The sequence below is a fragment of the Puma concolor genome, chromosome D3, assembly GCF_028749965.1.
Source record: "Puma concolor isolate L17-30 chromosome D3, mPumCon1.1.hap2, whole genome shotgun sequence".
In the NCBI taxonomy this organism is placed as follows: domain Eukaryota; kingdom Metazoa; phylum Chordata; class Mammalia; order Carnivora; family Felidae; genus Puma; species Puma concolor.
The window spans coordinates 80,980,317-81,003,952 of record NC_141678.1 but is presented as its reverse complement, the minus strand read 5'-3'; the positions used below and the strand labels follow the sequence as shown (position 1 = coordinate 81,003,952).

General features: G+C 39.0%; 1 protein-coding gene across 1 annotated transcript in view; it reads right to left on the bottom strand.

The window, feature by feature from the left end:
- Window positions 1-23,636, bottom strand: part of PHLPP1 (PH domain and leucine rich repeat protein phosphatase 1) — a 214,642-nt gene that overhangs the window by 101,660 nt on the left and 89,346 nt on the right. The window contains exons 2-3 of the mRNA XM_086683168.1: window positions 8,079-8,275; window positions 1,369-1,494 (exon numbers count right to left, since the gene is read on the bottom strand). Coding sequence (XP_086539294.1) covers window positions 1,369-1,494; window positions 8,079-8,275 — 323 coding nt within the window. The remainder of the gene's footprint in view (window positions 1-1,368; window positions 1,495-8,078; window positions 8,276-23,636) is intronic.

The following is a 23,636-nucleotide window of genomic DNA, read 5'->3' as shown; positions in this document are numbered from 1 at the left end:
AAACACGTCAATCAATCAACATCTCCATACAGAAAAAAAAATTCAATGTACTTTGACCACAGTTTGGCATTTTATTCCGAATAAAACAGAGTGTAGGCTGTTGACTTACTGCTTTGAACCCATGTAACCATTTAAATATAAAAGCACAGTATTATTTAATATTTGTCTCCTCACATTTGCAACCACAAAAGTAATTTTAAAACGACCATGCAGATGTATTCATTGCCTCTAATAGCACATTAATTCTACAGGCATGCCTAAAGAAGCGTCATCCCTCCCATTTTCTCTAGCAGGATGCTGCCCTATGCAATTAGAACCTCCACTGGCCAACCAGGTTGGGAGAATCTTCTGAGTCCCTATCAATCTACATTCTGCCCATTGCTTCTCTAAAAGGAGGAAGCACTAATGTTCTTAAGTGCATTGTGTCATCAGAGAACATAGCTTTTACTTGACAATTCACATGTAGCCAGTATTTCAAGAAGTCTTTCTAGACATTATTCTCGAATTTTCTGTTAACTGTTGACAAAGTTATTCCTTATTCATTCACTTGATAAACAATTACATCATACAGCAGTTGGGATCACACTGAACTTGGATAGCAAACTGGATTATAAATTAAAAAATATGAAAGCAAATTCCAGTGTAATGTTTCTACACCCAAGAGAGGTTTCATCATTTCATAAACACACCCAAAACCAAGGCACAAAGTACTGCAACCCACCCATTTTACACATAATTCTATAAATGTGATGTAAAATCATCTTCACACAGAGTACCTGAAATACCAGCATTTATTCTGGCTTCCATTACACACACACACACACACACACACACACACACACACACACACACACACACACACACACACGTATACTGTTTCATAGGTCATGGTGATCTCATTTAAGTAGGAGACTATTAAATAGTCAAGAAAATGACGATGTGAAAAGAAATTAAGCCATTTGAAAGGCAGAAGTTGGACAGGTGAAAGGGAGTGGCACAGATTAAACCACTTAAATGAAAAAATAGAGGAAGAGGGGAAATTTGTAACACTTCTCTGGGTATTTTGTGGTTTTGCAGTTGTCCGACCCTGGGCCAGTCCCTTAAATATTCTTAGTCTACGTTCTTTATCTATAACATTAAGATAGTAATGCCAGTCTACCCACTGAGTTCTTTTTTTTTTAGGGATAAACAGAACCCAGCAAATGAAGCACAATTTAAAAATTTTTCAGTTGGCTACTTTTCAGCCAAAATGAGCTTTCAGAAAACTAAAAAAATTATTAAGTATAATACTATATTCTGGAACTGGGTAAAGCAGAAAGCAACTCTAGCCAGCTAGAAGCTGAAAAATATTCTTGGGTAAGCACTTACCTTGGAGACTTGTCGAAGCCACCTTAAATACTCTGTGAATGTATCAAAACAAATGTAGTAAGTCTGGCTTTGGGGTCCAGAGGAGCTAAATGCTAAACAGTGCTGGTGCTTTTTCACTTCTTCTACCTATAAAAACAGAGACAAAAACACATCAGGAAAGCAGACCATTTACATAGTTCATTAACCATACCTTAGGTCAGTGAGCCTACACAGATTTGCATCTTTCCCTATATATGTTCCTCTTAATACTTAAAACACGTAAGTTCCTGAGTCTGACTAACCAACTTGAATTACAAGGAAATCGAAAATGGGGAGTTTTATCTTCTTTAGATTTCCCCACAGTAGTGAAATTCTCTTCTTCCTGTTTAGATTGGAACAGACGCCCTTTCTTATCTTTCTATATCCTCACAATAGGCTGCTGGGGTTCTTCCTTCCTTTGGGAGGAGTTTTACTTAAGACTTAAGGATTTTTACTGCAGAAGGATTTTTACTTTGGGCGACTTTTGTATTAGTCTGCATTACAACCTTTTTTAAAAAGAGGTCTTCAAGCATGTTAAATAAGTTTTTAAAAATTTAACGTGAAATTGAGTTTAACATGAAAGAAAACTCTACCATAAGAACTTTCAAGTCCTAGTAAGGCAGCGATACAGTCAAATCAAACTTCCACTCCCAGTAAATGCTTCCTAAGCAGGAAAAGTCCAGACAATAAAGTAACATGGTATTCCACAAGCTCCTATGCTGCAGTTACAAAACTGATCACAAGTCATAAAGAGTAAAGAATTTTCAAAAAGATCAGTATCACAGACTATGTTCTGGGACCAAAAGGCAATTAAAAGTTAGATGTCAATAATAAAAATTCCATTTAAAATCCAAGTGTACTGGGGTGCCTGGGTGGCTCAGTCGGTTAAGCGTCCAACTTCAGCTCAGGTCATGATCTCACAGTCTGTGAGTTCGGGCCCTGCATCGGGCTCTGTGCTGACAGCTCAGAGCCTGGAGCCTGCTTTGGATTCTGTGTCTCCCTCTCTCTCTGCCCCTCCCCTCCTCATGCTCTGTCTTTCTCTGTCTCAAAAATAAATAAAGACATTAAAAAAAAATTTGAAAAAATAAAATAAAATCCAAGTGTACTTAGAAAACTAGTAACACACTTCCAAACAACTAAGTAAAAAAAAAAAAAAATAATAATAATAATAGAAATTTAGATAGTCTTAGAACTGAACCATTAAAAAAATACATATCAAAATTTATGGAATGCAACAAAAGCAGTACATAGGGGAACATTTATAATTTTAAATACTCACATTAGAAAAGAAGGCAGAAAATTATTTTGATTGATACATGTCTCAAGAACTTAGGGGGAAAAATACCAAACCAAAAACTGAATAAATTCAAGCCAGAATAAAGGTGACATCAAAAAGCAGAAATTAATGTCATGAAAACCAAATATACAACAGAGAACATGAACATTAACAAAATACTGGTTCTTTGAAAAGGCTAATAACAAAGTAAATGTCAACAGATATTAGTTCATGATATCAGCTGAAGACAGACATAAATAACATTAATAATGAAAAGAGAGATAGGCCTACAGATTAAGCAGAGATTAAAAAGAACATTATAAACAATTCTGTGGCAAAATCTCAGAAAAATATATTTTACTAACACTAAATCAAGAAAGAAAAAAAACCGAAGGCCTACATAGTCCTATAATCATTTAAGAAACGGAATAAAACTTTTTCTCAAGAAATATCAGGCCCATATCATTTTATAGATGAATTCTATCAAAGTTCCAAGAAAGAGAACATTCCAAATTTGTGCAAACTCATCCACCCAACAAAAAATGAAGAAAAATACCACAAATTATTCTATAACCAAAAACAGATCAGAGTAGTAACAGAAAAAAAAAAAAATTATAGGCGAGTCTCAGTTATGAACACTTATCTTGAACAAAATGTTGCACCACAATCCAGAAATACAGAAGGAAAAAAACTATATCAAAAACAAATTGGATTTACCTCAGGAAAGGCAAGATGATTTAACATTATTGGAACTATAAAATCGTTAATCACATTAACAAATTAAAGAAGAAAACCAGGGGCGCCTGGGTGGCTCAGTTGGTTAAGTGTCCGACTTTGGCTCAGATCATGATCTCACAGCTCGTGGGTTCGAGCCCCATGTTGGGCTCTGTGCTGACAGCTCGGAGCCTAGAGCCAGCTTTGGACTCTGTGTCTCCCTCTCTCTCTGCCCCTAACCCACTAGCATCCTGTCTCTGTCTCTCTCAAAAATAAAATAAATAAACATTAAAAAAAGAAGGAGGAGGAGGAGAAGAAGAAGAAGACCATATGATCATCCCCACAGCTGCAGAAAAAGCATTTGGTAACATTCACCACCCATTCATCATTCATGATAAAAACTCCCAGCAAACTAAGAACACAAATAACAACTCAAGCTGACAAAGTGTATTTATCAAACATCTAAGGCAAACTTCAGTGTTAATGATGATATACCACTCTCTTTAAGATCACTGAGAAGACAAGTATCTACTGTTTCTACTCAATACTATACTAGAGTCCTGGCCATTACAGTAAGACACAAATATGTATTAAAGAAGAAAAAAATTGTCATTATTTTAATATTACATGATTAGCTACATAGTACACTCCAAAGATTCTATAGACAGTATATTAGAATAAATAAGAAAATTTAGCCAAGTGGCTGAATATAAAATCAATACTCAAAAGTCAGCTGTATTTCTATACACTAAAGACAAAATATTTTTTAATGCGATTTAAGCTAATCAATATAGACAGAAATTAGACCAGTGATTTCTGGAGGATGAGGAAAAGAGTGGAAGGAAGGGGGATAAAAAGAGCACAAGGAAACTTTCAGGGGTGATATGATCATTCTTATTCACTGTGGTGATGGTTGAATGGGTGTGTTTAGCTAGCTATACTGTTATCAAATTATCATCAAAATGTGCAGTTTAATGTCTGTCGATTATACCTCCATGAAGTTTGGTGAAGATGCAGAGAAACAGGAACACTTGTACACTGATGTGAGTGTAAAATGGTGCAACAACTTTGGAAAGCGATTTGACATCATCCTGTAGCATGTGCATATGCCCTATAGTCCAGTAACTGCACCCCTAAATGTGTATCTAAGAGCAGTATTTCTCAAGGAAGTAATTTATTTTAAGGATTTTGAATTAAACAGTTCATTGTACATTGTGCAGGACTGTCTAATACTTCGTGTGACTTTTTTTTCACTGAGCCCCTGCCCTGTAAAGGCCGATAGTGTCCCCTTGCACCAAATATACTGGTATTAACCAAACACTCTACTTTCCACGTTTCCCAGACTTTCCGCAATCAAGGTGAAGTCATGTGACTAGTTCTGGCCAATGAGCCACGAGCAGAAGTGGCGTGTGTCACTTCTGCATCCAAATATACAAAAGCCAGTTTATGACTCTCCAGTTACCTCTTCCCTTGCTTAAGCACCAAAGGAAGGTTGCATGTTCCAAATGTTATAAGGGAGCAGAGCAGGCTGGGTCCCTGTACAGTTATGTGAAAAAAGAAATCTCTACCAATCTACAGTGGACGTTTAGTGGAATGAGAAAATTTAAGTCACTGACATCTGGGGGGGATTTGTCACCATAGCATAATTTAGCTTACATCAACTGATACGTTGACTGTTCAATCACTTCACAATCAAAACACTTGCACATATTATCCAATGTCCCCTTTGGGCACAGCACCTCTGAGAACTACTGTCCTAGAAAAACTACTTGTGTACCAGGAGGCATATCAACATAAGCCCATTTTGGCAGAATCATTTATAATGACAAAAAACTAGAAGCAACCCAATGTCCAACAGGAAAATTACTTAAGAAATTATGAGAATTTAGAACACTTACAGAGGGAAACATTATACAGAAATGAAAACCACATACAGAAAGCAACATAGAATCTTATTATGAAGCATAATACTGAGTGAAAAAATTCAATCACAGAAGCCCACACATGGTATGATACCAATTTTATTCAGATCAAAAACAAGCAAAACATAGTTACATCATAAAACTTATTTTAAAAAAGAAAATGATGAATACATATTCTAGGACAATGGGTGGATACCTTTGGGGTTGGGGGATACCAGTGGGACAGATGTAAAGAGAACACAGGTAGAAAACATTGGTGTTTATATGGCTGTGATTCCTAAACTGAATAGCAGTAGGTAAATGGTTATTCAATTTTTTATGCATCATAATTTAACAAATATTAAGTAAAATATTAAAATGTTGCACCTAAAAACCGATGTTAAATTCTACAGGATAAATTAAATATAATGTAATACTTGCACAATGAATAGAAACTTATCTATTAAATAATTTCCCCCAACAATGAAATTTTAAGAGTGCTTCATTTAGCTTTATATTTGGAATTCGACATTTGAAAATGTGAATTAATGATCATGCTCAAGTAGTGTTGTGTTTGATTTATCAGCAATTATTGCTAGGTTATGGCCAATCTATCTCACACTTCATTTCTAGCTCTGCTTCATAAATATTTTAAAAACAAAACCAAAAACCTTCCATTTACTCTTAGCTTTTCCTTCAACAGAATAAAACGGAATGAGCAGAATGAAAAAAGGAACAGATACACATTAATGAAAACTCAGACGGCAAAGAGTGAGTTATTTTTCCCTAACTCGGTCAACAGGTTTTAAAAGACTGTTTTTCGACATACTCAATTATTTTTAAAGGCATAGTACAAAACAGGTTTTACAAGGTTTGTCTGTGAGAAAAGGAAGCCATTTCAATTCATTCAATGGTAGAAGTCCATCCAATAATAGGCCTGGGAAACAAGACAAGTCTCTAGCCCTAAATGAAAATGCTAATTATAACTTGATCTTCTGAACCTTATCTGAACATTCCACTACTTTCCTGCCTCAGCTTCTCTGAGCACAATAATCTTTGTGGCCATCTCCTTCATATGTCAAAAGATTTTTCACCCTTCAAGTTCCACCATAATTGCTACCTCCTTCATCACAGAATTCCCTGATTCCCCCAGAACAAAATGTAATCTCTCTGCACTACTTTTTTGCATCTCTCTTAGAGCAGATTTTATTGTGTCCATCCTTCATCTCCGGATAGTAAATTATAAGCAATTCAAAGGCAGGGATGATGACTTATCCATCTTGGTATTTCTGGGGCACCAAGCAAAGTGGCTTCCCCACAGAGGTTATTTAATAAATAGTTATATTAAATTTGCCTAAGCAAACACCTAACATCATAGAGAAGAAAGAAACAGACTGTTGACCTAACAGGGCATCAAACATCAAATATGCATTTTTAATGATGACCTATTGGAGTAGTAATGATGACCAATTTTTCAGAATTCAATCCAAAGGACAAAATCTTCAGTAATAAGACACCAGTAATTCTTCAATGCTCAGACAAAAGTTAAGTAATGGCTTCAAAATAGATGACTGAAATAGATCTAAATGTACCTTGCAGCCAGAATCTTTTTTAAATGATCAAGTATTAGTCTTCTTAGGATTAGACTGTCTAATAGCAGAGGGGCGGGTAGGGAACTGACATGGGCTATTTACATAAGGAGAGACTACTTTAAATTATGAATGAAGAATGAATTTGCTACATAACAAGTGAATAATAACGGCATTTACTACTGCACACATCTGATTTTACCTAATTCATTCCTAATCCCTGGAATAAACAGATCAAATATTTGCCAATTTTAAAAAGTTCACTTCAACAAAAGTGGTGTTTTATTTTCCCCTCTATTTATATCCTCCACGTTCTGCCGTCTTTCCCATGCCCATTCAGGGAAGAAAACAGTAAAGAAAATATTTGCTTAATATGCCCCCAATTTTCACACACCCTTTTCTTCATCCAAATTTGCCTTCCCATTTATTAAAAGATTATCCTATCATTTAAAAATCAGGAAATACTAACATATAATTATGGTAATGATACATCTACCAACACTTGGGAATTAATAAATTGACATGGCAAAAAAAAAGAATGTAACATTTTCCCAAGCAATTTGGTTCTATTTCATAAATGATAGGAATAAAATAATTGACATGCCCAAAGAAAAGCAGCTAGCAATGTTGGGAATAACTATCAGCCATATCACAGCTCTTCTCTGAAACAAGGTAACATTTCAATTTCAAAAATTATGAATGGCTAAACTGATAAACTAAAAAATGCTAACTTCACTGGTCACTAAACAAAAATAAACAGAGAAGTAGGGCAAAGTCGGATCAAAGATTCATGCAAGAGAGAAAGAGTCTAACCTTTGGTAAGAATGCTTGAATGATCCTTAAGCCCTGGACTTAAGGATCATTATTCTATCCTACACAAGATACACTCAAGATATCAAGAGATGTCTGCTAATAAAGAATAACTTATCATCTGTAGCCTAAAATATAACACTGACTTTTAGTTGCTCTGTTTCAGGTCTGTAAATAAGATGCATGTACCAATAAAGTGATCGTCACCAGGGCCTCGTGTGAGCCAATGCGTGGCCATTTTCCACAACTCCACCATTCAACAATGCCCGCTGGTGGAGCAGAACAGGAATTGAGTAAGACCTCAGATGAGTGAAAACCATGGACCCCGTATTACAGAAATGGCTTAAAGTGAGCTTAATAGCACTGGGGAACCCGTTAGCATTTTGTTCATTTTAAACTTACTTTTCCACCAATGAGAGGCAGAACATGCATCTTTCCGGCCCAGCTGTCTTTCACAGATGACACCATCAGGCAGGTCCCACACAGGATGACTTGGCGTCTGGCCCATCGGTTCACCGGCAACTGCATTTTGCCTTTACGGACGTTATACATTCCTGAGAGCTGAATCCGTTCAGAGCCACCAGTGCTGTGGGGTTTTCCTGAAACAAACACGCAAACATCTGAGTCCAAAGAAATGAGTTTTCAACTCGTTGGCATACCAGATAAACCACCTGGACCACAGAGAATAATTATGGGCAACGACCTAATTTATAATCGAGAGACTCTGAAATGTGCAGTAATACAATTATGGTAAGAACTACCACATCTACTCCACACGTGCATTTTAATTTTGGGCGAAGAAGAGCTTTTTCCTTAAAACCCAAGGAAACGACCATTTTAACTCCTCTGTTACAACCCAAGTGTTATTTTCTTCTATATCCTCCACCATTTTTGTTTACATTTAAAAAAGGGACTTCAAGATTTTTATAAATGGCTCAAGTTAATTTCAGTACACTTGGAAGAAAACATTACAGGCCAAGATAGGAAAACAACCTTCAAGATTTGGCATTTAATGAAACTAATCTGTTGTAATGAAATTAACTGATGACATTCTTCCTTCTACACTGACTCAATGTACACGTACTATTAAGGAGATGGAAAATAAGTAACTTTTCTAATAAGAAAATACTACTTGGTGGCAATGGTTAAGTCCTCAAAGACAGACTTAATGCCAGTTCTATGAAGGTTGGTGAGTGGTGCCTCTTGTGCCTCAGGAAGACAGAGACACAGGGAGATGCACTGAGCCTCAGAGACAAAGAGGGCACTGGGAAAGATCTTAAGAGTCTTTGTTTCCAAGCTGGAAATGAATCTGGCAGAATGACTTGCACACAAGTCCCATCAACTAGATGGGAGAATTCCTGTGACTCACGTGTCACGGCGTTATAAACAAGGAGAAAAACATCGCCAGTTGTAGACATTGAATGTATAGTATCAAAGAGGACCGAAACCCACTCTCAGAAATAAATTAATGAGAGACACATGTCCTCACATAGGACCCAAGCCAGAAGTGTTCTTTTACTTGGAAATTTGCCTAGTTGCCAAAGGCTAGCAGAAGAAACATATTCAAGAGACATTATATTCTTATGAATATTAAGTACTAACATAAATACCAAGTAGTTTTGGTAGATGTCTAACACCTACTGGAGAAGGAAACGAAAAGAGCACCAGCACCAAAAATAGATCTCAAGAGATCCAGCGTGTTGGAACCATTCCAATACATACCTTTGGGCAGAAATAACAAAACCAGCAGGTTTGAATTTCACTTCCTCTTTCTCCCGGTACATCAGAATGTTTTATAAAATAGATACTGCACACTACATAATTTTGCTGGGGCCGGGCCAGCATGGAGTGTAACAGTGCTTCGGCTATTTAAACTTGGTGCCCAGCGAACAACTACACAGCTGCCACCCGCAAGGGAGCTGAGGGCCCCACTGAATTGTTCAGTCACCAGATGCTAATGCCCCACAAAGAGATAGGAAGCCCAGGAGACTTCACATCAGACACGACTTGCCAAAGGCTGCCAATGATGGATCAGACCACAGTCAGTCGCTTGTCCCCTTCTGTACTAGTTCATTTACACCCAGAAAGAAAACGCTCAGACTCCCAGGCTAAGAGCTCCTTTCTACATGACAGACATTTCCTGTCGGAAAGAAGCGCAAGATTACTAGATTTCGAAACTCCAATCTCCACAAATGTAATAAAGTAACACAGGCTAACGAGAGATCTGATCTAAATATGCATACGTGTGTGTGCATGGGCGCGCGCACACACACACACACACACACACACACACACACACACACACACAAGCCTACATACAGACTAATGAATACAAAGGAGACATTTTATTTAGCCCCATCTGAGAATGGCTTCGAGGACACATGTTAACCTGTCACATTTATGTACATCTGTGAGTAGAGATTAATGAAAAAGACAACAGGGGTACATAAAGACAGCCCTTCAATTCTCCCAACTCCACAAAAATCCTACAGAAAGTCCCAGAACAAATCACCAGATAGAGTGGACTATATATCCCAGAGATAGATAGATAGATAGATAGATATATAAAGAGAGAGAGAGAGGAAGAATATGGACACATCAACAGAGATAGGCTTTTTATTCTCTAGTTAGAAAAATTCCCAAAGTGCCTGAATAGTCTTGGAGCCTAATGGTAAGATCAGTCTGTCCTTGGAAAGCCCTAAACATCCCAGCCTGAATCAAACCCCTCCTTGTCTTGTTCTGAGTGAATTTCAATATCCTTGTTGTCTGCTCCCTCCCTGGGTGTTCCAGATCACACATGCCCTCGGGACCTGCTGTGTACCAAACAGGGCTCCGGGGAATATGGAGATGAATAAGACTCTACACCTAGGCAATCAGCCACGTGCACCCTCCTTTGCGTCAGACTTCTTTATTCTATGACATAGGAATTATTTTCTCTCTCCCTGCCAACTCTCAAACTTCTCATTTCGGAGGAATTCCAACTGTCCCATGCTCCAATAAATATTGACAACACCAAGTGACCAATGCCTGCCAATTCAAAGTTGGATCGGTCGTGAAAACTTTTACTTTAGAAATGTTACTCTAATTCCCTGCAGGTTTAAGGCATTTCTTACATGACGCAGGAGGAAAGATAGACAGCAAAAGCAAGTATTTCAAGCTGAGATAGAGACCTGACCACAGCAATGTTTGCTGCAGTCTACTTCAGTTTCGTCTATCAGCAGAGAATTTCACTAAATAAATGATCCAAAGTATTTATTCATTTAAGGGAAACTACGGTTTGTTCTGCTACAGTATGTGATTCATTAATACCAATGAGCTCATATGATTGTAAATAGAGGACTGGTGTCATTTTAACATGCTGTATTATGTTGGTTCATAAAGATTTACTCTAGGCAAAAGGAGCCAGATTGGTAGAATTCTAACTTTCAACAGCAAAGGGAAAAACCCACAGTAAATACACCGTCTCTGCACCCACAAGACAGCATTACTACTGTTCTGTCACTGTGCATTTTTAATAATTCCTTAAGGCAACTCAACTTCCAGCCTGCCTGGGCTGCCTGGGTTAGCTCCTGCGGCCCATCGTTACTTTTGTTAGTATTTTGGTTATAAAGATGCATGAACTTAGAGTCCTACCCTCTTCCAACTGCATTTTCCCGTAAACTTTTATTTCTCATTTACAATTGTGGAGAACAGGAAAATTTTCAGGAACATCTACAGAGTAACAGAAACACCTGTTTTAACTCTAAGACCGTTGAAACAACAGAGAAATAAGTACAAATTTGGCTGTTGCCAATTACATGCCTTTGCGAAATATATAACCACGTCTATCATTGCAGTGGCTTAAAAAGACTCCATAAAATTCTTTTAAACTCTTCCCCTCAAGAGATGAGGCCTAACTCCACTCCTCTTGCATGTGGACAGTACTTAGTGACTGGCTTCTAACAAAGAGAATGTGGCAAAAGTGAAGCGACTTCTGAAACCAGGTCGTAAAGGGCATATAATCTCCTCCTTGCTCTCTCTCTAGGATCACTCCCTCTGGAGAAACCAGCTGCCCTGTCACAAGGACACTCTAGAGACCCTACGAAAAGGCCAACAAGGTGAGGCACTGAAATTTCCGGCCAACAGCCAGCAAGGAAGTGAGGCCCCTTTTCACCAGCCGCATGACTGAGCCATATTGGAAGCAGATCCCCCAGCTCCAGGCAAGCCCACGGAACTGCTGCCCCCAAATCATCTCGACGGCGGACCTCAGGATACTTGAGACACAACCACCCAGCTAAGCTGCTCCTGAATTCCTGATTCCGAGAAACTAGAATAAATGTGTGGTATTTGAAGCCATGAAGTTTTGGGGCAATAACTAATACAACTTTACTAAGTCGGTGTCAGTTCTATTTACCCAAACGTAGCATTACTTTAATAACCCACTTTCCCCTAAAATAATCCATAGAACTTTCGGGGCGCCTGGGTGGCGCAGTCGGTTAAGCGTCCGACTTCAGCCAGGTCACGATCTCGCGGTCCGGGAGTTCGAGCCCCACGTCGGGCTCTGGGCTGATGGCTCAGAGCCTGGAGCCTGTTTCCGATTCTGTGTCTCCCTCTCTCTCTGCCCCTCGCCCGTTCATGCTCTGTCTCTCTCTGTCCCAAAAATAAATAAACGTTGAAAAAAAAAATAATAATCCATAGAAATTTGTACAAATAGTAAAGGTCTACTGTAATCAGAAATATTAACAAACAAGAATAAGAATAGTATATAAAGCAATCACGACGTCCACAACTTAAGAGAACGGAAGCATTCATGATGATACGGCACCAAAACCTAAGAGAGCCTGATCACTGCATAAAAATCAATGGAAGAATTTACCATGCCCCTAGAGCTGGAAATGGTCAGGAATAAGTGAAAACATTCAACCCTCACCTGACCTTCTCTACCTTTAGAGCTTAGACTGACGAAACTCTAAAGCATGTTTCTTATTGCATATAAATCCTTAAATCCTTCTTGACTACCTTCAGTGACAGAAAGACTGAATTAAATTACTTGCCTAGGGTCATTTCAAGAGCTGGCAGAAGGATTTCAACAACCCATAACAAGGTCTAGAGACCTGAGCACTGAACTGGCACCTGGGAATTTGGTCTCACAGCTGAAAGGCTAAACAGGCTCAGCGAGACGTGCTGGCAGGAGCTTTGAAACAGATTTAAGACTAGCTGCTTTTAGCTAATGGAAATGACAACCAGCTGCTAAATAGATTTGGGGAGGGTTAATTTGTGTATCAGATCAAAATATATAAAGTCAACTGCCCAATAAATCTTGCTTCTTACTGACAGCTACTCAATTCGATTAGGTTTATTTGTAGCCCCCAAATTACCATAGACCCTTCTCCCTGAGCAATCTCATGCCTTGAACCTTTCTCTAATCTCTAAATTCTTGAATACCACTGGAGCTTACAATTTCCCTTATAATACTAATTAAAACAGCACCTGGAAAATGTGAGCTACCTCTTCATATTCTTATAGATGCTGTAAACACAGAGCCAATATAATTTTTGAAAAAATCCACCAAAGCAAAATCGAAATAAAACTATAGTAAAATTAGCCATGAACTTAAAAAAATCCAAAAAGTCGAAGTAATGAAGATGATTACTACAACATACATTCTACGTAATACATAACAAGCGATACTAAATTCAAATGCCACAAGAAAATGCTGAATGAAGGAAGACAAGTTACAGCGGAGGGCCTCAAACTTCAGCATGCACCAAAATCACCTGGAAGGCTTGCTAAAAACAGATTGCAGGGCTCCATTACCCAGAGTTTCTGATTCAGTAATCCTAGGTGGGGGTGGGATGTTCTGCTGATGCTGTGGGTCTAGGACCACCATGAGACCCACTGGGTTACAGCATTAGGTTAACAATGTTTTTTCAACCAGGTGATCGTCAGCATTTGCTTGATAAACCTTGACCAAGGAAGCAAGTCCATCAATTTGGGGAAAGGATGACAAAGGCAACCAGGAATGAATGAGAGGGCAGGTGCTGCCTTTATACCCGCTCGTCCCTCTTTCTTCCCTCACTTCCTGTCCTCACAAGGAACTTGATTCATCTCTCAGGCATCTTTAAAGTTCCCTCCATTCCATCATCAAAATTACTCCTTTGTTGTCAGAATACCTGATGCTCACGTCTCTTCTTGGGATGTATATTTAGAGAAGGTATTTTCTTCAAAGGTGGGTTTCATTACAATCTTGAATTCACAGAGTACATAACCCTTCCCTGCTTTATGTGTGTCTTCAGCTCCGTTCCAGGAGCCATACGTGGTTAGCTGGTGTAGCCTCCCCTTATTAACTTCACATTTGGCAAAGAAAACGCATTTGAGAAGTGTCATCAAATCAACCTTCACCTGTCAGGTCAGTGTCTTTGCCATCTGTTCCCTCCCTGAAATGGCAGTCTCATCTCTCTGTGCAGAATCAGACCATACCTTGAGAGCCTTTTCAACATTCTCCTGAGTTTTCTTTCTCATTGGATGAGCGATTTTTTTCCTTGGCTAGAAAAATCACTGTAACGGTTTCACAAACTTTTTGTTGTCCTTTCCATTATGGTGCATGGTAGACTTGTTCAGGTCCACAGGTTTGTTAAGCCTCAGCCACATCCAACATTCTCAAATTACCTACAACTTCTATTTTCTGGCTAAAAACCATCATTTTGGTAGACGGAAGAATTTTCATCACCTGCTTTCCCAGCTGGCTTTATTTTTGTCATCCTTCTCCACAAAGGCTGTCATAAGGCAACAAGCATTCAAGCATGAAACACCATGAGTGAGGAGAAACAGCTGAACTTCTCAGAAACAATGGGCAACAGGCCTCATGGTATGCTTGATTCAAATTTAGGCCTCAGAATCATTACAAATTACTATTTATCATGAGGCTTTGGAAGCCTTGGGAGGATTAAATATTAAGTCTGAGAATGCCTAAGGTCTAGTATACCCATAACAGCTCGCAAAAGAAAAACCATACTCACTCCCTCCTTTAGATAAAATTGTGACTTGTGTCAGAGGTGATGCGTACTGCTGTGGGTGTGGAAATCAGGGTGATGAGGCTAGACAGCTCCATCACTCCAGCTAAGTTTTCCCTGTGAGAGGCTTTTCTTAGGAGGGTTGTGAAGTTCCAAAGAGGCGTGCAAGCATTCATAAGTAAATGCTAAAATAAGAATTCTAAACTCACGCATGAATGATTTGGGGATAACCCACACCACTACCCCACTTTCCTAGTTAAAAAAAAAAAAAAAAAAAAAAAAAAAGACCCGACACGTTTGTTCCCTTTGCTGGTAGGAACAGACTTTGGCCGAGATGACTTGAGAAGGTTACAAAGAGCAATGTCCACACCATCACATTCAGACCCAATGTGATTCAAAACGCTTATCCCCAGCAGTTCTCTCTGGGAGGTGGGGTTAGGGTTGATGTTCCACTTTATAACACATGTCCGTAACGTTTAAGTTTTATAACAAAAACAAAGATTCCAAGAGGAAAGCAATTTCCTAATTCCTCTCTACTGCATTACGTAATAGTGAGCTACCTACCTTTTCCCCTACAAGGTTGTTCACACTAAAGACACTGAGTCCAGATTCAGATGTTCTAAAATGGACCTTAAAACTTATCTTGTACAAACGTCGCCTCAGAAATGTCTGAAACTCACCCATTTCAAATAATGACCATCCTTCCAACTTATTAGGAATCTCAAGAAAAAAAATTGCAAAACCTCCCATAATTGGCCCATTCCTATAATTTACCTATAGGTAACTATGGGAAACCTGATGAGCTTTATTTTAAGCCTTCTCAGAGTAACACATAAAATCCACAAAGTCCTCACTTATTTTCTGTTACTATTTCAAATGCAGCCCAATCATCCAAAGTTTAGAAGAAAGAGTAGTAAAAAACAACAAAATAAACATAATTCTACTTTCTTCATAGTATTACAAACAATTTTGGTGAATTTTTTCAATTTTTTTATCTGCATAGCATTTATATACTTATAACATACACACCATCTTATATCCTGCCTCTTCCAACTACACACTTTCCCAAGTTGTCAGTCGTTATATCTTAAAGACTTGCAAGATCTGCTATAAATTATCTTTTGTTTCCTCATTTCATTACTAAGGACTGTTTCCAAATTTTCATTGTACGAATTGCTGAATCAAAGAGCCTGATTTTACCAGTTCTTCCTAGGCAGCAACTCTAAATCAGCTATAAATCAGCAAAATCAGCAAAATGAGCAAGAATAAGTATGCTTCCACTACTGAATATCTTCCCCCAAAGGAATGAGTGACCTTTACAGACATCCTAAGAACATATGAAAGAAACAAAAGCACAGTAAACCATACTATTAATAAAAATGAACCCACACCCACTCTCTATATGGAAATAGGTTTCAGATTGCTGATACCAGTAGATATATTTGAATACGACATGGGAAGTCTCTGCTTTTTAAAGAATGATTAAAAGAAAATAGACTACACAAGCAAAAGAAAGAGGAAAAAAAACATCTAATTTTTCTGATGAAAACATTTGTTAACATTTGTACAAAGGCAAATAGCATTCTGACTTTATCCAGCACTCTATATTGTTTTTCCAATCCCAAATAACTTTTTACCAAAGGGGTAAAGTCAGAGGGAGAGGTTACTCTGCACTGAGTCACTAACTCGCTGTGACTACGAGGAACAGCAAAACACATTGCTGTAGCAATGGATTAAAAAATAATAATAATAATAAAATTCCCAGGCAACCACAATGAAAATAGTTGTAAATGACTGTCATGGATTTTATACTGTTTGTTATCATGAAAGCATATTTAATAAATCTTTCAGATCTAGGGTACTGATTTAATTCCTTGGTGACCAAATCACTTATTCACAAGTAAGTCCTTTAATCTTCAGAGGGTTCTAGAACCCTAGAACTCCAGTCTTCCTGGGCTTTACACTTCCTTCAACTCACCCCTTCCCGTGGCTTGTAAATTCCAGAGTAGGCCAAACACACAGTCTACGGTGGCTCTTTCCTAAGCGCAGGTCCAAAGCCTAGCACAGTATCTGGAACAGACTAAGCACTCAACAAGTAACTCTTGCATCAATGAATATACACCTATGTTCGGGCCAAAGGAAAAACCACTTCTTAACATACACGGCTCAAATTACGAAAACTATGTAATCTATAGCTATATGTTTGAGGGAAAGACAGGATGGAAAAAAAAACAGGTGGCTCAAAACAAACTTTCTAGCTTCTAACAATTCTTAATTTATATTACAAAGGAAAACATTTGCCTGGAATTCTCAGCCAAATATTTCAAACTTTTTTTCTAGAAATATCAAGGGAATTATTTTTTAAGTAAAGGAAGGGAGGCGTTAACAATGGCGTTTGCAAGCCATCATTCCACAGCAGGAATGATGTCCATTGATCGCTTTTAGTGTTCCTGGAAACTAGAGAGCAAAATTTGTCTCCAAAACTTGCTGACAATAAGAAAAGAGTATTTGCTAGCTCATTCTTCAGACTATAGATAAAGTTACTAGAAGAACAAAAACTTTTGAGGAACATGAACGTCCAGGTACTGTGGAACCTTATATCAGAAATTCAAGGGGCACCTGGCTGGCTCAGTCACGAGAAAGAGCATGCTGCACTTGAGTGCTGGTTTATGAGTCCAAACCCCACGGTATAGAGATTACTAAAAAATAATAATAGTAATAAACTTAAAAGAAAATTTAAAACCAGTTATTCATTTTCATTGTGATTTATAGAAGTAACATTATATTGTAATGGAACATGATTCCAGGTCATACCTGTCAAATCTAAATTATCAAAGAGAAGTTTTCATTTTAGTAAGGCAACAAGATATAAAATGTCATTGTTCAAAACACGGGGGAGTTTGAGTGACTTAGAACACACACTGGGAGGGGCGCCTGGGTGGCGCAGTCGGTTAAGCGTCCGGCTTCAGCCAGGTCACGATCTCGCGGTCCGTGAGTTCGAGCCCCGCGTCGGGCTCTGGGCTGATGGCTCAGAGCCTGGAGCCTGTTTCTGATTCTATGTCTCCCTCTCTCTCTACCCCTCCCCCATTCATGCTCTGTCTCTCTCTGTCCCAAAAATAAATAAACGTTGAAAAAAAAAATTAAAAAAAAAAAAAAAAAAAAAAAAAAGAACACACACTGGGAAATCTAAATCCCACATCCAAAACAATAAGATAAAAGCTTCATGGTTACCAAATATACTAAAATGATTTTTAAACTATGAGTGCACCAAAACACTATTTTGTATACATTCATGGCACAATTACATATGCTATTTTGGTAGAAACTGGTTGGGTGTTTCAACAATCCCATTTCATCATCCTAGAGCACACATAATAACTGCATTTGTCAGCCTCTCTTGGAATTCTGCTGGATTCTTGCAACTAGTCTGGCCAAGAAAATGTGGGCAGAAATATATAAGCCACTTCCGGGTCTGCCTATGCCATACATCCTCTGGCACAGGCTCCTCACCCACTGACCAGCCGAAGATGGTCCAGCAGAATGCTCAGGAGGCTCAAGGGGGTGGTGAGCCACAAGATGGAAGGAGCCCAGGTTCCTGAGTCACTTGGAATGGAGCTGCCTGACCAGAATCATCAGCAATGGACTTGGTCATGAGAACAAAAGAAACTTGTACTGTGTTAAAGAGTAAGACTGATATGGTTGGTTGTTGCAGTAGCTAAAATGTCTCTAACACAGTTCTATTCAAGTCAAAGTTTCACCCTAACTAGAACTGAAATAAATTGCTATCATACTGCATAAGCAAACTCCTAAAACTGGGAACACCAACATGCGTTAGTAGGTTGCTAAGCCTCCCATTCTTCTTACGACCTACAAGGGGAAAAGGGCTCTGATCATTGTGCTACCTGTCACAAGGGAGAGGGGCAAGGGTAAGTGATGCTGGCACGCTTCTTGCAGATAACATAATGGCAGCCAATTCTCCAGAAGAGGGGCTCTGAGCAGCAGCCTGCAAAGCAAGTAGAGTGGCTCTGAAAGTAGCAATGATCCATCTTTTGGTGAAAATTAGTCTTGGAATCCTAAACTATTTGTATTAGTTATGGACCCACATGCCTAGGTCTGCCATAAGTTGGGTAGCTTCAAACAACAGAAACAGCTGTAGACTCCAGAAGTCTGAAATCAAGGTGTCAGTGGGCATGATTCCTTCCAAAGGCTTGGAGGGAGAAGCTGTCCTATGCCTCTCTCCTCGATGCTGGTTACAGGTAATCCTTCACATTCCCTGCCTTGTGGCAGCATGATCTCAATCTTTGCCTCTGTCTTCCTATCACATTATTTGTGTGTCTCTGTGTGCATCTCTTCTTGGAAGGGCACCAGTCTTTGGACTTAGGGCCAACTTTAATCCAGTATGACCTCAACTTAACTTATTACATCTGCAAAGATGCTGAAGTCACATTCTTAGGTTCTGCATGGACATGAAGTTTGGGAGGACACCTACTACACTATTGATCCCTCATCTGAACAAGTCTAATTTTCTTTGGTTTTACAGTTCTTTTTCAAAACTTGATAATTAAATAGTTACAGTACTACCCTTGTTCGGTATGCCATCGTGCATTCTCCATACAATGCGGTGAGTATATTATTAAGTTTACGATAAAACTTAATCATGAAGTGCCCCCTAAGATCAAGCAATTAGTGTTAGCTGAGCTCTAAACAGATTGCTAGGTACAACACGGCATTTTGACCTTTAAATGTTTAAGGCAAATGCCCCAGCTGACGAAAGTATCATGTCTCTACTCACCGTATCTGGAAATTCAAACTACTAAAGATACATGAAGCATTCCATGGTTTTTGCCTGTAGTAGGGCAATAGCTTGGCTACAGACCAATAATTGGTCCATTAGTAGACTGTGCCAGTGTTAGCAGATCACTTCCCTCTAAGTCAAAAAAACTTCTTTCAAAGTTAAACAAACCTCATTGTTTATTTAACTGTCTTCAAGAGAAGCTCTTAGTACTTGAAGAAGACTTAAAAACCATGAAGATTAACCTGCAGACTATCACAGTCTTACATATTTTTTCAACAATTTTACATATTTTTGGTACCTATTTAAAACTCTAAATGAAGCTGGCATCCATCAATTAAACAAACCAACGAGACGGTGAGCTAAAATGCCAACACATGTACAAACAATGTGCCCATTAGTTATAAAACACTGAACAGAGCAAACTTACTGAGCATAAACACTCACTTAACCAACATTCAGGGTAAAAATTACCATCAAAAATAGTATACCTAACATTCAATTAGTTGTACGACATGCTAAGAAATGCCAATACAATTTTTAATCACTTACATGTATTCAAGGTCATCACTATAAATCATTCTAACTACCTGGGACTAGCAACTATATATATGTCAAAGTAGAAGAGCCATTCATTCTCAATTTCCCTCTCTCCCTCATTATCTTCAATTCTTATCAGTTCTATCTCCCAAATATATCCCAATCCAATAGCTGTCATCTTTTGCTGAGTGAACAACAAACTTTCAGTTAGTTCCTTTGTTTCCATTCTCTAGGTCACTGTGGCAGCCATCCACAACCCCTGTTGTGGGTTGAAATGCATTTCCCAAAAAGATATATTCAAGTCCTAACCCCCAGCACCTGTGAATGCAACCTTATATGGAAATAGGGTCTTTGCAAATGCAGTCAAGTGAAGATAAGATCATACTGGATTAAGGTAGCTCGAACCCAGTGACCAGTGTCCTTATAAGAGGAAAATTTGGGGGCGCCTGGGTGGCTCAGTCAGGTAAGCATCAGACTCTTGATCTCAGCTCAGATCATGATCTCATGGTTCGTGAGATTGAGCTCCGCGTTGGGTTCTGTGCTGACAGCACAGAGCCTGTTTGGGGTTCTCTCTCTTCCATTCTCTCTCTCGTTCTCTCTCAAAATAAATAAATAAACTTAAAAATTAAAATAAGGGATGCTGCAGCCTCATCTTAAAAAAAAAAAAAAAAAAAAGGAGGAAAATTTGGACAGGCACACACAGGGAAAATGGGCATGTGACAACAGACGCAGAGACTGGAGTGACCCAGTTGCAAAGCCAAAGAACACCAAGGATTGCCAGCAAAACCAGAAGCCAGGAAAGACCAGGAAGAATCCTCCCCTAGAGGCTTCAGAGGGAGCACCTCTAGCCTCTAGACCTGCAAAATAAATTTGTCATTTTTTTAAAGATGTAAAAAAAATTTTTTAACGTTTTATTATTTTTGAGAGAGAGAGACAGAATGAGAGTGGGGTAGAAGCACAGAGAGAGGGAGACACAGAATATGAAACAGGCTCCAGGCTCTGAGCTGTCAGCACAGAGTCCGACACGGGGATCGAACTCACGAACCATAAGATCAAGAACATCACGAACCGAAGCTGGATGCTTAACCGACTGAGCCACCCACACACCCCTAAATTTCTGTCATTTTAAATCACCCAGCATGCGATAATATGTTACAGTGGCCCCCAGAAAACAGGTGTCAGCAGGGCTGTGCTCCCTCCAGATGTTCTGGGGGAGAATTTGTTCCTTGCCTTTTCCGGCTCAGGAGCTGTCAGCATCCCTTTGCTTCTAGCCACATCACTACAATCTCTGTCTGCAACTTCACCTTTTTCTCTATGTGTCTCAGATCTCCCTCTGCTCACTCTTGTAAGAAAACCTGTGATTGGATTTAGGGCTCTCCTAGATAATCCAGGATAATCATCCCATCACAAGATCTTTAGCTTAATCACAGCCACAAAGACCCTTTGTCCAAATAAGGTAACGCTCACAAGTTCTGGGGATTAGGACACGGTGGACATGTTCGGGGGGCCATTACCACCTACCATACTAGGCATCAGAAACTCACAAATGTGTCTGGCAAGTGAATATACCTTTGTTAGAGAGGAGGAGGGGGGAAACCGAGGAAAGAAAACTGAAGAAATGAGGAAGGTCAGAGGGAGAGGGAACTGTATGTTACGAAGCACTTCTCCCAGTGTCACTCTACCCAGTCATCTCTACCAGGTAAGCTCCTATCTTTCAAGGCCCAATTCAAACGATGACTTCTCTGCAAAGCCCTCCCCCGGTCCCACTTCCCAAGGGCGGAGGGTCCCACACCACTATTTTCATATCTTTATCCCAACCTTTCCCCCAGCTTACCCTCAATTTCTAGGACTACCAACTCCCCGAAGGCAGCAGCCATGACTTACTCATCTTTCAAACTTCTATACTTGTCACAGTATATGAGGAGTAGGAAGAGGAAATAAAGCTAACAGTTATTTCACATAAGCTACCTCATTTAATAAAAAAAGAAAGCACTTTAAAAAACTGTATTGAAAATGGTGGCGATGTCTGTCAACTTTATCATTACAGTTAAGAAAAGGCAAAAAGGGGGATTCTAGTTGGTGTCTGTAAAATGTGGAAGTCCCTGGAGTGGCCGTCAATACCATCTGGTACCATATGCCTTCGTAAGATAAATCGGTGAAGTCAGCACAGCAAGCAGCTCTTTGAGAGAGCATGCCAAGGTCATGCTTCTGCCAGGACCTGGCCCAACAGCATGAGAACAGGCCCGATAACCTAGACACTCCAACCAGCACATCCCAGGGCTTTGTCCTATATTTGGGCTGGTTTTGTCCAGTTTTTCACCTACAAAAAAATATACAGCCTCTGACTCCACAGTCAAAGAGATAAGTAAAACTCAACCCAGACCAAAAGTGCGTGCTTTCATTCACGGCATGGTATTGATTTTTGGTGTCTCTCATGAATTTAGAAAGGAAAACAAAACAAAACAAAAAACAAAAAAACCTAATTTAGTATACAGAATAGAGTCCACATAGTTTTAAATAAAGCCTAATGATAAATACATTGATATTACTTTAAAGAAAATATTAACATTGAAGTCTAAAATGAGAATTAAGGCAGGATTAAACTGAAAGTCAGATCCTGAATTCTAGACCTGGCTTTGCCACTAACTAGCTCTATGACTTGAGAGAAGTCATTTTACTTCGCTGGGCCTTTATCTCTCAAATGGGGACAGAAAACGGGAAAATCAGATTAGATCACTGGTTAACAAACTGTGTCCTAAATGGTCTTAAATCCCATCTTTCCCCCAATCCAACTCCTAATAAAGAGGGGAATGAACACACACACACACAGACACACACACACACACACACACACACACAAACTGGATTACCTGATTATTAAGGGTCTTTCTTGGTACAAGGTCCTAGAGCTTTCTGTGATTTACACATTAACTATTCCTCAGATACTTTTTCCCGGCTGTATACAGGGTAGCTCCTTAATGCTCCCTATTTTTGTAAATAATGGTGATAGTGCCTTCAGTGTTATTATACCTGTTACTGGTGCTATTTTCTTCTGTAAGAGGTCAGAGGACTGCACGAGCTGTGTCTTTTGAATGTATTAATCATTCCCATGTGCAATCTTCTAAAATCAAGCAAAATTTTAAAGATCAGAAGAATGTTCCTTCCTACTCATCAAACTGTGGCATGATAATTAAGGATCATGGTTAGGAGTCAAAGTTAATGTTAGAAAGAAAAACATGACATTTTCACTTTTATAACCTTTCCGATGTTTACCCCTGTGTATGTCTTCAGAAATACCCAACTTCGGACAGAAAAAGATAGTCATAGTAGAGCTATTTTGAGCTTCTCTCAAATTAATGACTTTAAGTCCTTTGAAAATTTACATGGTGATGGGCTGGCTCAGTTGGTAGAGCACATTACTCTTGATCTCAGGGTTGTGAGTTCAAGCCCCACGTTGAGTGTGGAGCCTACTTAACAAAAAAAAAAGTTACATGGTTATAACTTAATTTCCACTGATATCACTTAGGCCTTGTCTCCCTAAAGGTAATCCCCTCAGGGAGAAAATAAAGAAAAGGAAGGAAAATGTAGTTATTTTTTTGTTTGCGGCAACAAAGTTTTGTGTAAAAATGGAAAGGT